Here is a 12,885-nt window from a genome sequence, read left to right on the forward strand (position 1 = left end):
TTTCCAAATGAAACAGATAAGTGTGAAACTGAATCAATTCACTTATGCAAGCATTCTCAGTGTAAGTTCCAGCTTACCTGCTTTTGAAGAAGGTAAACAACTTCACAGCCACATTATCCAGACTGGTTTTGACTCAAATATGTTCGTTGGAAGTGCTCTTGTAGACATGTATGCTAAATCTGGCAGCCTACAATATGCCCGTCAAGTGTTAGACAAAATGCCTCAACAAGATGTGATCTCCTGTAATGCAATGATTGAAAGGTATGTGCAACATGGGCATAGTGAAGAGGCTCTAAAACTCTTTTGTCAAATGCAACACACTGGTTTGAAGCCAAATGAGGAAACTTTTGCTAGCATTGTTAGTGTGTGTGCCAACTTAGCAGTTCTTGAGCATGGAAGACACATCCATGCCCACATTTTTTGTATGGGGTTTGAGTCACCCATGTCTGTGGTCAACGCCCTGGTTACTATGTATGCCAAATGTGGAGGCATAAAAGATGCACGGAAAGTTTTCAAGAAGATGATTGAGTGTGATGTTGTCTCATGGAATGCAATGATTGTTGGTCATGCTCAGCATGGGGATGGGGTGGAAACCTTGAGACTTTTTGAGCAAATGCTACTGACAAGCATTAGGCCAAATGCTACATTACTACTGTCATTCCATGAGGCATGAACATAACATCACACCAAGAATGGATCATCATGCCTGCATGATTGACCTTCTTGGTCGTGTTGGTCATCTATACGAGGCAGAAGATTTCATCAATAAGATGCCATTTGAACCTGATGTCAGTATTTGGGTGGCACTGCTCAGTGCTTGCAGAGTTCACGACAATATAGATATAGGAAAGTGTGTCACACAATTGCTTTTCGATTTGGAGCCACAAAATACTTTTGCATATGTGCTGCTTTCAAATATCTATTTTGCAGCTGGTAGGTGGGATGACGCAGCCAAGGTTAGAAAAATGATGAAGGACAAAGACGCAAAAAAGAAGCTAGGGTTCCGCTGGATTGAGGTCAAGAATAGAGTACATGCATTCATGTCAGAAGATAGAACACACCCACAAATAGAAGAAGTTCATACAATGTTGAATACATTGGCCGGGAAAAATCAAGGAGGCAAGTTATGTACCGAACACAAACTTTGTCCTCCATGATATGGAGGATGAACATAAGGAACATGTCCTCTACCATCACAGTGAGAAGCTCGCCATTGCATTTGGGCTTATGAGCACACCTCCTGGGGCCCCTATTCGAATAATAAAGAACCTTCATGTATGTAGTGACTGTCACAATGCTGTCAAGTTTATTTCTAAGATTTTTGGACGTGAAATTGTAGTAAGGGACATTATACGTTTTCACCATTTTAGGATGGAACGTGCTCTTGTCAGGATTATTGGTAATACAAGATGAAGTTTGAGCACTATTTGGGAGTGGCTTGAATGATTCTCTATGTTATCCTCTATTGGTCTAGAAGTCGCCTCTTGTGACACGCGGAAATAAGGAGAAACATGTTGAGGATATGTCAGTTGTCTCGTAGCTTCTTCATGTGGAGCAGGCTCACCTCTGGTAAGTTTCATACAATATTTTGTATTGCTTTGATAGCATGAATGGATGCATTAAAAGTTTAGTATGTTAAGCTTGATTATTGACAAGACGGTTCTGATCTTGTTGCATGACACATAAGACACTTTCTTTTATAGTACTCATTTTTAACATTTTTGGCTGTCTTTATAGCTGCACCAGTTTGGCAAATTGTCAAAATTTCCCTTTGGAGAAATGTTAGGAACATCACTTTCTAAAGAGAACAAAAGCATGGGCGAGAAGCAACATTACAAAACATATGTTTTTTCACAATTCTTCTTTTTATATGTTGAAGTGCTAATTCGATCATTTATCATTATTGAGTTGCTCAGAAGGAGGGATGCAATCAATCTTTCTTGATCAGGAAACCAACTTGAACTTTTGAATGGAAGGGAACAAATGGCATGTTGATTAATGTCAAACATTGAGGAATCCCAACTTTGGAACGACACGACATTGTTTATGTAAGCCCCCATCATTGTAAGTCAGGTTTATACTAATTTTATATTATTTCAGAATAAAGTTTTGATTTAATTTAATTATAATTTTAAGCTAGTAAAACATCAAGTACCCTAGAATGTTTCCCACTGCTAGACGTTTTTTGTTAAAATTTCTTTACACACCCCATAAATGCTTTGCAGCAAGGCCTTCCAATTGATATCATTTTTCTGCAATTCCAGATGTCAAGTTTCTATTCTAGAGTGATGGAGATGCAGCATTGCGTGTTGGTGGGAACAGAAAACAGATAGAAAATATCAAAAAGTTGAAAATAAATACTGTGCACAAGAGCTCCACAATATTTCAGAACTGTGAATAATGGATAGCCTTGTGTGATAATGCCTCGCATGCATAAAAGGCAAAGAAATAAGTTATTTAACCTGAATTTTAAAACCCTCCAACTCATAATATAGAGGATCCTTTATTTTTTAAAAGCAGAGGAATATCAATGCATGTATGGTATCTGCAACTTTGAATAAAAGGCATGGTTTGACCACTGAAAAAAACCTTGTGTTCTTTAAAATATTATTCATACAGTTTTTGTCTCCATGGACAAAAATAGTGCTTTCTACAAGTCAACCAACCAGCTACCCTTGCAAAGGACATAGGAGGTTCAAACATATCCAGAAAGAGCCGATCTAATTTTCTCAACCAATCTCTCATGCAATCCAAATTGACATGATTTGCCAAGAAGACAAGGCTCCCAAGGAGTCAATCATGCAGCTTGTTGGACTTATTTATATACTAGATCTTTATTACACACCACCTTACATAAACTATTTTCCACAATGATAATTTGAAAGTTTTAAGTAGGGAGTCAAGATGGCTTTACAAATATGGCACTGTTTAGGCCTGACACCTGGTTAACTTAAAATATATACCCTTTAACGGGGAATATAAACGGCACACAGATAAGGCATGCAGCAGCAATGGTGGGTACAACAACTCCCTGATCAAAAGCCTTTTTAATACCCCCTGTCCTGGTGACGTGATGATAGATCAAGTATGCAGAAGCCGCTATGGAAATGACTATTCCAGCTTGGGTTCCTCTGCAAATCAACAACATCCCATAAACAACCATCCACATTTCCAAACACCAATTCAATCATTTGTTAAGGAAAACAACAACTTGCCTCAGGTTCATGGCTTGATAAGGAGCAATAATCACCAGTAACACAAATAAAAATGGCAATTCCAATTCCCCTGTTCCCAACAAATTAAGTTTGTCAAACACTACAGTTCTGTCATGCAATTCAACTCAATATACTGTGCAGGAAAGAACGACCAAGTAAAATAGGATGGCATTTGAGTTCTTGTGACTCACCAGGAATGTAGTAAAATAGTCTAACAAGGAAGACCAAAAAGGCAGTCCACAAACCATAATCACCTCTGTAATAATGTAGACAAACAAATCCAAATGTGGGGTGAAGTTTAAACTCTCAGTTCACTTCACTGGAATTTGTCTAATTTTGCAACTGGGAAGAACCTGGTCACCCGATCTGAGAAATGACATCTCCAGGTGCCTCTAGGGCCAACAATGGAACAAGGAAAGATTTGTCGATGGTTGTGTGCTTTGATAACATCAAAACCCTGCAACACCATAATTGAATCATTTTTTGCCTCAACAACTACTTGAGTCCCAAAAATAAAAGTTGAATTATGACTCAAAAAAGCCTAATGCCTTTTTTAGAGTACTGACCTTTGGAAACGGGCAAAAGCAAAAGCAAATAAAACTTGAGACATTTGTGTATAAAGATCTAAAGCTGAAATAAAAATTAAATTATGAACCCCAAGAGAGCCTTTGAGGTATTCCATTTTCTGAGAGGAATATATTGACAATTGGAAACAACCAGAAAGAAAAAGCTAAAAAGCTCAACAGATTGCTGTAGTATAAAAATCTAGTAAATTGAGGTTTCCTATCCCAAATTAGTTAGCATTCTGAAGGAGCCCCTTGTCTCAACAGTAGGCTTGAGAGAGATTGTCCTTAACAAAGTTATCCTTAGTAGAGTTTTGAGCTGATCTTTAGAGGGGGGGGATTGTATAGCTGGAAAACCAATCCGAGATGCTCTAAGAGAGATTGTCATTAACAAATTTATCCTTGGCAGAGTTTTATGCTGATCTTTAGAGAGGGGATTGTATAGCTGTAAAACCAATCCAGGATGCTCTAAGAAAGGCTTATCTAATCATTGTTTTACACAAATTTTGCACAAAAATAAGATGACCGAGAAAGAAATCATACTCACTTAACCGATCAACCATTAAGTTAGTAGGAGACACCACTTCATTGACAATACCACTCTGTTATCCAGTAAGAAACACCACTACATTATAACTAAACTTTAAACTGTATCCTATCTCAGTAAAAACTAATAATAAATATTTGTTTTTGAAAATTAAACATTACATAATTACATTGTTCAATAATTCAATAAGCTTTTTATATTGTAAAGTCCTACCTCAGTAAAAACTAATAATAATCCAATTACTATAAGAAAATAGATCCTTATATCATAAACAAATTATCTTTATACCAATTCAATATTTAACTTCACCATAATATTATATATAAACTTAATATATGTTCTTTCTCAATAAAGAAATAAAAAATTACTTGTTTTATATGGAAAATCATTTAGAATTGAAGTCACAGAGGCTTAGAAACAAAAATGGGATATTGCCTAAAACAGCCTGCATATCTTGACAATTATGAGTTATATAATCCATGGTATTATCTTGTTTTAAGAAGACAGAAGTCTCAGAAACAAAAATGGGATATTGCCTAAAACAGCCTGCATATCTCGACTTATTGCGAGTTGTATAATCCATGGTATTATCTTGTTTTAAGAAGACAGAAGGTGTACTGGAGCAACAATATCATATAATGGATTGAAAATAGAATGTGTTGCAATCAGATCGAATAATGGATTGAAAATATCAAAATTAGCAGAATGAAAGTAGATTCTGTATCCAGTAAAAAATTTGGCATCAAAATAGAAAGGATGCCAGATTAAGCGACATAAAAAAATGACAGAAAACAGATAGAAAATATCAAAAAATTGAAAATAAATATTGTGCACAGGAGCTCCACAATATTTCAGAACTGTGAATAATGGATAACTTTGTGTGATCATGCCTCACATGCATAAAAGGCAAAGAAATAAGCTATTTAACATAAATTTTAAAACCCTCCAACTCAGTATACTCTCATACTATAGAGGATCCTTTATTTTTTAAATCAGAGGAATATCATTGCATGTATGGTATCTGCAACTTTGAATAAAAGGCATGGTTTGACCACTGAAAAGAACCTTGCGTTCTTTAAAATATTATTCATACAGTTTTTGTCTCCATGGACAAAAATAGTGCTTTCAACAAGTCAGCCAACCAGCTACCCTTGCAAAGGACAAAGGAGGTTCAAACATATCCAGAAAGAGCCGATCTAATTTTCTCAACCAATCTCTCATGCAATCCAAATTGACATGATTTGCAAAGAAGACAAAGCTCCCAAGGAGTCAATCATGCAGCTTGTTGGACTTATTTATATACTAGATCTTTATTACACACCACCTTGCATGTACTATTTTCCACAATAATAATTTGAAAATTTTAAGTAGGGAGTCAAGATGGCTTTACAAATATGGCACTGTTTAGGCCTGACACCTGGTTAAATTAAAATATATACCCTTTAACGGGGAATAGGAATGGCACACAGATAAGGCACGCAGCAGCAATGGTGGGTACAACAACTCCCTGATCAAAAGCCTTTTTAATACCCCCTGTCCTGGTGACGTGTTGATAGATCAAGTATGCAGAAGCCGCTATGGAAATGACCATTCCAGCTTGGGTTCCTTTGCAAATAAACAACATCCCATAAACTACCATCCACATTTCCAAACACCAATTCAATCATTTGTTAAGGAAAACAACAACTTGCATCAGGTTCATGGCTTGATAAGGAGCAATAATCACCAGTAACACAAATAAAAATGGCAGTTCCAATTCCCCTGTTCCCAACAAATTAAGTTTGTCAAACACTACAGTTCTGTCATGCAATTCAACTCAATATACTGTGCAGGAAAGAACGACCAAGTAAGTAAAATAGGATGGCATTTGAGTTCTTGTGACTCACCAGGAATGTAGTAAAATAGTCTAACAAGGAAGACCAAAAAGGCAGTCCACAAACCATAATCACCTCTGTAATAATGTAGACAAACAAATCCAAATGTGGGGTGAAGTTTAAACTCTCAGTTCACTTCACTGGAATTTGTCTAATTTTGCAACTGGGAAGAACCTGGTCACCTGATCCAAGAAATGACATCTCCAGGTGCCTCTAGGGCCAACAGTGGAACAAGGAAAGATTTGTCGATGGCTGTGTGCTTTGATAACATCAAAACCCTGCAACACCATAATTGAATCATTTTTTGCCTCAACAACTATTTGAGTCCCAAAAATAAAAGTTGAATTAGAGTACTGACCTTTGGAAACGGGCAAAAGCAAAAGCAAATAAAACGTCAAACATTTGTGTATAAGGATCTAAAGCTGAAATAAAAATTAAATTATGAACCCCAAGAGAGCCTTTGAGGTATTCCATTTTCTGAGAGGAATATATTGACAATTGGAAACAGCCAGAAAGCAAAAGCTAAAAAGCTCAACAGATTGTTGTAGTAGAAAAATCTAATAAATTGAGGTTGCCTATCCCAAATTAGTTAGCATTTTGAAGGAGCCCCTTGTCTCAATAGTAGGCTTGAGAGAGATTGTCCTTAACAAAGTTATCCTTAGCAGAGTTTTGAACTTGAGAGAGATTGTCCTTAACAAAGTTATCCTTAGAAGAGTTTTGAGCTGTTCTTTAGAGAAGGGGGGATTGTATAGCTGGAAAACCAATCCGAGATGCTCTAAGAGAGATTGTCATTAACAAATTTATCCTTGGCAGAGTTTTGAGCTGATCTTTAGAGAGGGGATTGTATAGCTGTAAAACCAATTCAGGATGTGGAGCAACAATATCATATAATGGATTGAAAATAGAATGTGTTGTAATCGGATCGAATAACGGATTCAAAATATCAAAATTATCAGAATGAAAGTAGAAATCGCTCACCGGCCCACCATAAAATCATTTTCTCTTTGAGTAGCAACCACATCTGTGGATTTATTGGTAAGAGGTATCATCCAATGTACCAAAATTACTAATGCAATCCAGCCCTTTTGCTTTTCCTGCATTCATCGAGAAATTTATAAAATCTCATAGAGTGAATGGAGATGAACATAGATCAGAGAGGAAAAGAACCCGATAGGTTTTCCTGTACAACTCCACAGCAGCTATATGTGATAGCAAAACATGGTGACCAACAATATATGGCTCAACAGTTGAGTTTCCAGCAGTACAATTTCCAAATGGTTGGGAACATCTTTAATGTGGGAAAACGCCGTCTCCTGCAGTGCCAAAAACATTGGGCTCATTGAAAGTGGACCAATATTTCACTCGATCACCAAACTCTCTGAAACACACATCTGCATAACCTTTAAAATCCTCCCTGCATAAGATCGAAGTAGATTAGAGAACTCTGCTTCTCTAACCATAAGGTTATTAATGCACCATAAATTGATGCTTTGACTTGTGTTTCAACCCACATGGGAAGAAAAACAAGAACAGGAGATGACATAAGATGTTTACACAATCTGTGGATTCAAGAAACATCCATAGGAATCTTACAGAGCTCGGGGCAGATCAAAGTGGTATAATGTCACATGTGGTTGAATGCCTGAGACATGCATTGTGAAATGATTAACAGTTTTAAGGATGATAGTCACAGGAATAAAAACAAAGTAGAGAGACAGGTTTGTCAATAAATACTACCATGGGACAAAAGCTCATTTATGAGGTTATTATACTACTCAACGTCTTTTGGGTTGATGGGTCCTTTGCCATCTGCATCAATATATGTGAAATAGTTATTTCCTACCATCATTGTCCATTGAGTGTTTACTAAATTCTCAGGATTAAACATGTGCTCAGAGCTCAAACAGAAATATACCAGGAATAAGCCTGGGCCATGAGATTGAAAATCTATAGGCATCTACTCCCATCGCAGACATTAGATCAATATCCTCCTTCAAAACCCACATGAAATTTTGCATCAGGTTGATACCCAAATCATCTAGGAGTTTAACTATTGATACATTAGTATGAAAACAACAATAATGGGGTTGGACATGCACATAAAGCTTGAGGATGGCTTACAAGTAGCCACTGCATATAGGTTGTCCTAGTGACATTTATTGTTCTTAGATTTGTAGATAATAATACCTTGTAACGATGGTATTGATCAACAGCTACATCTCCATTACCTCCATCCACAGTAATCCCTGACAATACAGTTAAAACAAACAACAGCTCACTTCCAGCCTTGGCCTTGAAAGTCCCAAAGTAAAGTAAGGAACTGGGTAGAATGCAAATGAAGGGATGAATGAAGATATGTGATGAAACAGACCTTCCCTGTGAGTGAAAGTGTCAAAGATGCTTCGCTTCCGGCCATCTTCTGCTGTAGCTCCTTCATACTGCAGAAAACCAAATGTTATTTTGCAAAGAAACACGCTGGACAGTATTCCATATGGGCACAAACTGGAATTGAGTTTGCCATGGCAGAATTAGCACTACCGGGCAGTTTCGAAGTCCTGGAGACAAAAAGAGTTCAGAGGGCATGAGGAGGGGTTCGTAAGGAGAGAGGTGACCACCTAGAGAAACAGAGTGTGAATACTGTGTTGCCTTGGGGAAGGTTATCTGGGGCTACCTTGGGGAAGGTTATCTGGAGCTGGCTTGGTGCCAGTGGAAACCTCCCTGCCAGAGAGAAAATCTGACTTTTCCAGGCTGGACTACAGTTTTGAGCCCTGAGAAGTAACCTGTGAGAGTTTACTCTCAACAACTGTAACGGAAGGAGGAAGCTCGGGGGGAACTTGGACGTGATTGCCATTGCCAGTTCCATAGGCTGGGAGGTGTGGTCCTGTCCCAAATTCACTTTCTTGGAAAACTGTGAACGCATCAGATAAGTAATTATGTTTATGATATGCTTCTGAGAATCCAACAGATAAGAATAAGTAATTCCGTTTAGGTTATGCTTCTGAGAATGCATCAGATAAGAAAAAGTAGTTCTATTTATGTTATGAGAATGCATTAGATAAGCCAAATAATACTGCTTATGATATGTTGCTGAGAGCGCAATAGATAAGTAAAGAATACAACTTAAGTAAGAAAAGACTGCTTTTGTTATGTACTTATGAATTAAACATGTAACTGGGACAACAAGTGGTATATGTAAGACTTACACAGTACTTATTTGAGTATGCATTCTTGGACAAATAAATTGTGCAATAGATAAGTAAAGAATACAGCTTAAGTAAGAAAAGACTGCTTTTATTATGTACCTATGAATTAAACATGTAACTGGGACAACAAGTGGTATATGTAAGAATTACACAGTACTTATTTGAGTATGCATTCTTGGACAAATAAATTGTACAAATTGATAGAGCATACTGTGAGATATACATGTCTAACAGGATTGAAATGGTAATGTTATTCAACCCATAATCAACAGAGACACTGTGACTGATAAACTAAAGTAAAGGGAGTAAATGAACCATGTTCATAGTGCCAATACACTGGTCTGAGGGTAAGTGAGGTATTAAAATACCTATCCTCCAGCCAGGGTAACCTATTCAGGTAGATTGACCCTCTTGGGGAAGAAACCCCAATTTCAAAGAAAGAGCTCCAATGGGGAAACTGGGAAATCTCCGTTGTAGAAATGATATACAACGAGCAAATGCAAATAACAGTATTCGTCAAAACGATAAGAATGAAACCCATAACCCTGTTTATTTATAGAATGAATTTTAAAGAGAGATATTAGCAATATTATTCATTAACTAGAAATGAGTAAACCTGTGAAACACCGAGGAGATGTAACAGCATGACTACCCCATTTCTTCCAGACATAAATACATTTTTTTAAAAGACTAATACAATCGCTGAAAGGGCGAAAAGATGCTCCAGAACTTAATTAGGCATAGAACTGAATGAATATTATTACTATGCTGGGAGTGATCTTGAGGGACAGAAATAATTTCCGCATACCTCTTGGTCGCTGAAATGCAACAGTCATAACGAATACAGAGTATCATCAGCCTAAACCAAATTTGAATGTGTCAAACCGTTTAAATTACATTGCAGAAAATAAATAGTCATAGTAGATCTTATACAGAGAATTTGTAATTAAGGCAACAACCGTGCTGTCGGTTGTGAACCATTAAACTATATTCTGGGCCGAGGATCCTCAAACCAGAGATTAAGGCTAATTTTCTTCCAAACATTCATAGGGGTGAGGTGATAGCTTCAGGAAGCCCTAGGATACCGCAGGCAAGTTCCGGTTGTACAATAACTCATTTCACTATCAAACCCTCTGCTGGAAGAGGAATAACCAAACATGTTCCACAGTAATAAAGCCTACATAGCTTCAAAGGAAATCGTAAGACAAGCCTTAGGCTGAGCTCGCCAACCTGAGTGAGAGAAGTTGTTCCTGCACTTCCGGAGTTCTTGATAGCCGATAACACCAACCCCACTTGGAGTTTGTTGGGGTTTGTTGCTGGCCTGCAAAAACAACCCATGAAAACAAGTAAAACCCTGGTTTCAAATTAAACATTATAACTCAGAAGGTAAGAGCTTCCAGGGTGAGATTACCCGAGTTCTGCCGTGATGAAATAACGGGGAAGAAACAATGTTCAGTGATACCAGGCCAGAGCCCTAGAAACAAGTTCTGTGGATCGTGTGGAGGATAGCTGAAGCAAGCAAGAACAGTTCTCATTCATATCATTGCTCTGTGAAATAACTTTGTTCGCTTCAGCTTCCCAGCGCATCCAAACCCCGCGACGGTTTCGATGACGTGAGCAACCATTTAACTACCTTCTCTTAATCGAACGACTAACAATACTATAATCGTCTAACACATGATCTGACGGCGCACAGGAATGACAGGTAGATTTTAGGGAAGTTTATTTCAGAGGGAAACGTCTTACGGCGTAACAAGTAGATAATTACAAGTTATTCACCGGTCAGGAGGAACTGAAAAGGATACTAAGGGATATTCGTTATGATATGGGCGACATGGTGGTTCATCTAAACAAAATGGAACATTATATAATCTCATATTTTGACACTGATTCAGAGGCACCTTAGAATGGGGAGATGGTTATTAATGCTCCTCCACTCAACATGGTCACTGCATCTCCCTCTCCAAATCTCTCGGTGATTATATTGGATGAATGAATCCATATTGGTTTCTGTTGTTTTCCAAGTGTTGGTCTCTCATTCTCACGGCGTCATAGTAAGATACGATTTTATATCTCTGTTTGTCATCGTGCTCTTTGTTGTTGAATGATAATACTGGGGGGGGGTGAATCAGTATTAAGGCTAATTTTAAACTTTTATCCCTATTTACTTTTCTTATTCAAGCTTGGCACCCATCCATATAACCAACAACAATATGTAATATGGCAACAACATGAAATCAACATACAAGCATACACACCATGAGTATCATACACATGAGACACAAGGTTTTTCACGTGGAAACCCTTTTGGGAAAAAACCACTAAGCTTGTTGTTGTTGTTATTGATGTAAAATAAGAGCACCTACCCTATTACATCAATATGTTTTGTGAGCACCCAGTCACAGGAAGTACCAACTCCCTTTGGTTGTTTGCTAGCACCGACTAGCAAGAAGCACCGACTCCCTCTTTTTGTAGACACCTATCCAGCTTACCAGAAGCACCGTGTGAAGCACCAACTTCACAGATTTGTTGCAAGCACCAACTTCTTATATGCAGGCACCAACACACACTCAAATGAGAACTGAATATTCTTGGCAGCCACACTGCCTGATAACAACTTTATGTTGGCATTATGACACAGGTTTGGCGCTATGGCATAGGTATTGTCCTTGATGGCAACTCACTCTGGTGACAGATCACAGTTCAGGTTCTCAGAATGAAGGAAAATAGATATACGCAGGTTCGCCTTGACCAAACCGCGTATACACGTGGGTTAGACGTTCAAAAGACACGTATGCATATACACGCACTTTCACGCAAGGAAAAGCGCGTACATGTGGGAGATCTTATTTTTGGTCCATGGTATTTAGTCCTTGGTATTTGAACTTATGGTTTTGGTCCTTGGTATTGCATCCGAAGTGTTGAACCCAAGTATTGGGTCCCTAGTATTGGTTCTCAATGGTTTTGGATCATGGTATTGAATAAGGCCTAAGACTATAAAAGAGGAAGGAGATCATTAGGCAAGACACCATCTGAATGATTGAATATCTGATAAAGAGTTAGATCTGGAATATTGGGTTATGGGGCAGAGCTGGATCTGAATAAAGGAGGAACTTAAGTGCAAGGAGAAGGATAAGTTCTATTAATGGGTCAAAATCTTAAGGCTTGAATAATAGTATCTTTATGTGATTTTGATATGTTAAAATAGGCGCATGACTTGATCTATAAATCTGATAATCTGGGTATAACTGATGTCTGAATATTTGAAAGGATGAATTATCTTTTATAGATATGTACGCAGGTTCAGTGAAGCAAAGGCGCGTTTACACGCTGGTTCTGTGAATCAAAACAGCATATACGCAGGTTGGTCTTAACACAGAAGCGTATGCACACAGGTTTCCGAATATTGAAGTAGCGTACATCTCTTGAAATATATTCTAGCCGCTTCTGTTTATTGCTGCAATGTTCTGGGATCAAAATTGG

General features: G+C 37.8%; 3 protein-coding genes and 2 pseudogenes across 12 annotated transcripts; 2 read left to right on the forward strand and 3 right to left on the reverse strand.

Annotated features, from left to right (window-relative positions):
* The first annotated feature begins 7 nt into the window (after positions 1-7).
* Positions 8-673, forward strand: LOC149172079 (putative pentatricopeptide repeat-containing protein At1g68930 pseudogene; annotated as a pseudogene).
* A 19-nt stretch (positions 674-692) lies between these two features.
* On the forward strand, positions 693-1,157 carry LOC149172080 (pentatricopeptide repeat-containing protein At2g22070 pseudogene; annotated as a pseudogene).
* Positions 1,158-2,489: 1,332 nt separating this feature from the next.
* Positions 2,490-3,897, reverse strand: LOC149172081 (cold-regulated 413 inner membrane protein 2, chloroplastic-like). Its single transcript, XM_089426196.1, has 5 exons — positions 3,782-3,897; positions 3,606-3,672; positions 3,407-3,518; positions 3,216-3,285; positions 2,490-3,131 (listed from the first exon to the last, which is right to left on the reverse strand). The coding sequence occupies exons 1-5, from the start codon at positions 3,895-3,897 to the stop codon at positions 2,951-2,953; spliced, it is 546 nt and encodes a 181-aa protein (XP_089282322.1). The 3' UTR covers positions 2,490-2,950.
* Positions 3,898-5,299: 1,402 nt separating this feature from the next.
* Positions 5,300-6,535, reverse strand: LOC149172082 (cold-regulated 413 inner membrane protein 1, chloroplastic-like). The gene is made up of 3 exons (XM_089424205.1): positions 6,382-6,535; positions 6,212-6,276; positions 5,300-6,086 (listed from the first exon to the last, which is right to left on the reverse strand). The coding sequence occupies exons 1-3, from the start codon at positions 6,498-6,500 to the stop codon at positions 5,989-5,991; spliced, it is 282 nt and encodes a 93-aa protein (XP_089280331.1). The 5' UTR covers positions 6,501-6,535; the 3' UTR covers positions 5,300-5,988.
* Positions 6,536-6,603: 68 nt separating this feature from the next.
* Positions 6,604-11,145, reverse strand: LOC149172083 (beta-glucosidase 32-like). 10 transcript variants are annotated; one of them, XR_016259064.1, is made up of 7 exons: positions 10,633-10,807; positions 8,571-8,637; positions 8,387-8,445; positions 8,115-8,190; positions 7,937-8,008; positions 7,793-7,841; positions 6,604-7,613 (listed from the first exon to the last, which is right to left on the reverse strand). XR_016259064.1 is itself a non-coding variant. In XM_089424204.1 (6 exons), exons 1-5 carry the CDS (start codon positions 10,738-10,740, stop codon positions 7,971-7,973), a joined length of 348 nt encoding a protein of 115 aa, XP_089280330.1. In that variant the 5' UTR covers positions 10,741-10,807; the 3' UTR covers positions 6,604-7,613; positions 7,937-7,970. The 10 variants fall into 10 exon arrangements, 3 of the variants coding, with proteins under 3 accessions (XP_089280330.1, XP_089280329.1, XP_089280328.1); XR_016259062.1 differs by having other exon boundaries at positions 7,754-7,841; XR_016259060.1 differs by lacking the exons at positions 6,604-7,613; positions 7,793-7,841 and adding exons at positions 10,211-10,261; positions 10,814-11,145 and having other exon boundaries at positions 7,949-8,008; positions 10,633-10,723.
* Positions 11,146-12,885: the final 1,740 nt, after the last annotated feature.

The sequence above is a fragment of the Pinus tabuliformis genome, chromosome 4_2, assembly GCF_031772625.1.
Source record: "Pinus tabuliformis cultivar Carrire ecotype Pingquan chromosome 4_2, CPIR1, whole genome shotgun sequence".
In the NCBI taxonomy this organism is placed as follows: Eukaryota; Viridiplantae; Streptophyta; class Pinopsida; order Pinales; family Pinaceae; genus Pinus; species Pinus tabuliformis.

Coding starts and splice junctions, on each gene's coding strand:
- LOC149172083 (XM_089424204.1), bottom strand. CDS start 10,740: ATGGGTTGTTTTTGCAGGCCAGCAACAAACCCCAACAAACTCCAAGTG. Junction 8,446..8,570: donor CACTTTCACTCACAGGGAAG/GTCTGTTTCATC, acceptor CTGTATTGTCAG/GGATTACTGTGGATGGAGGT. Junction 8,009..8,114: donor ATGGCCCAGGCTTATTCCTG/GTATATTTCTGT, acceptor ATATTGATGCAG/ATGGCAAAGGACCCATCAAC.
- LOC149172081 (XM_089426196.1), bottom strand. CDS start 3,897: ATGGAATACCTCAAAGGCTCTCTTGGGGTTCATAATTTAATTTTTATT. Junction 3,673..3,781: donor GCTTTTGCCCGTTTCCAAAG/GTCAGTACTCTA, acceptor ATGGTGTTGCAG/GGTTTTGATGTTATCAAAGC. Junction 3,286..3,406: donor ACTATTTTACTACATTCCTG/GTGAGTCACAAG, acceptor TGTTGGGAACAG/GGGAATTGGAATTGCCATTT.
- LOC149172082 (XM_089424205.1), bottom strand. CDS start 6,500: ATGATTCAATTATGGTGTTGCAGGGTTTTGATGTTATCAAAGCACACA. Junction 6,277..6,381: donor GATGTCATTTCTTGGATCAG/GTGACCAGGTTC, acceptor ACATTATTACAG/AGGTGATTATGGTTTGTGGA. Junction 6,087..6,211: donor ACTATTTTACTACATTCCTG/GTGAGTCACAAG, acceptor TGTTGGGAACAG/GGGAATTGGAACTGCCATTT.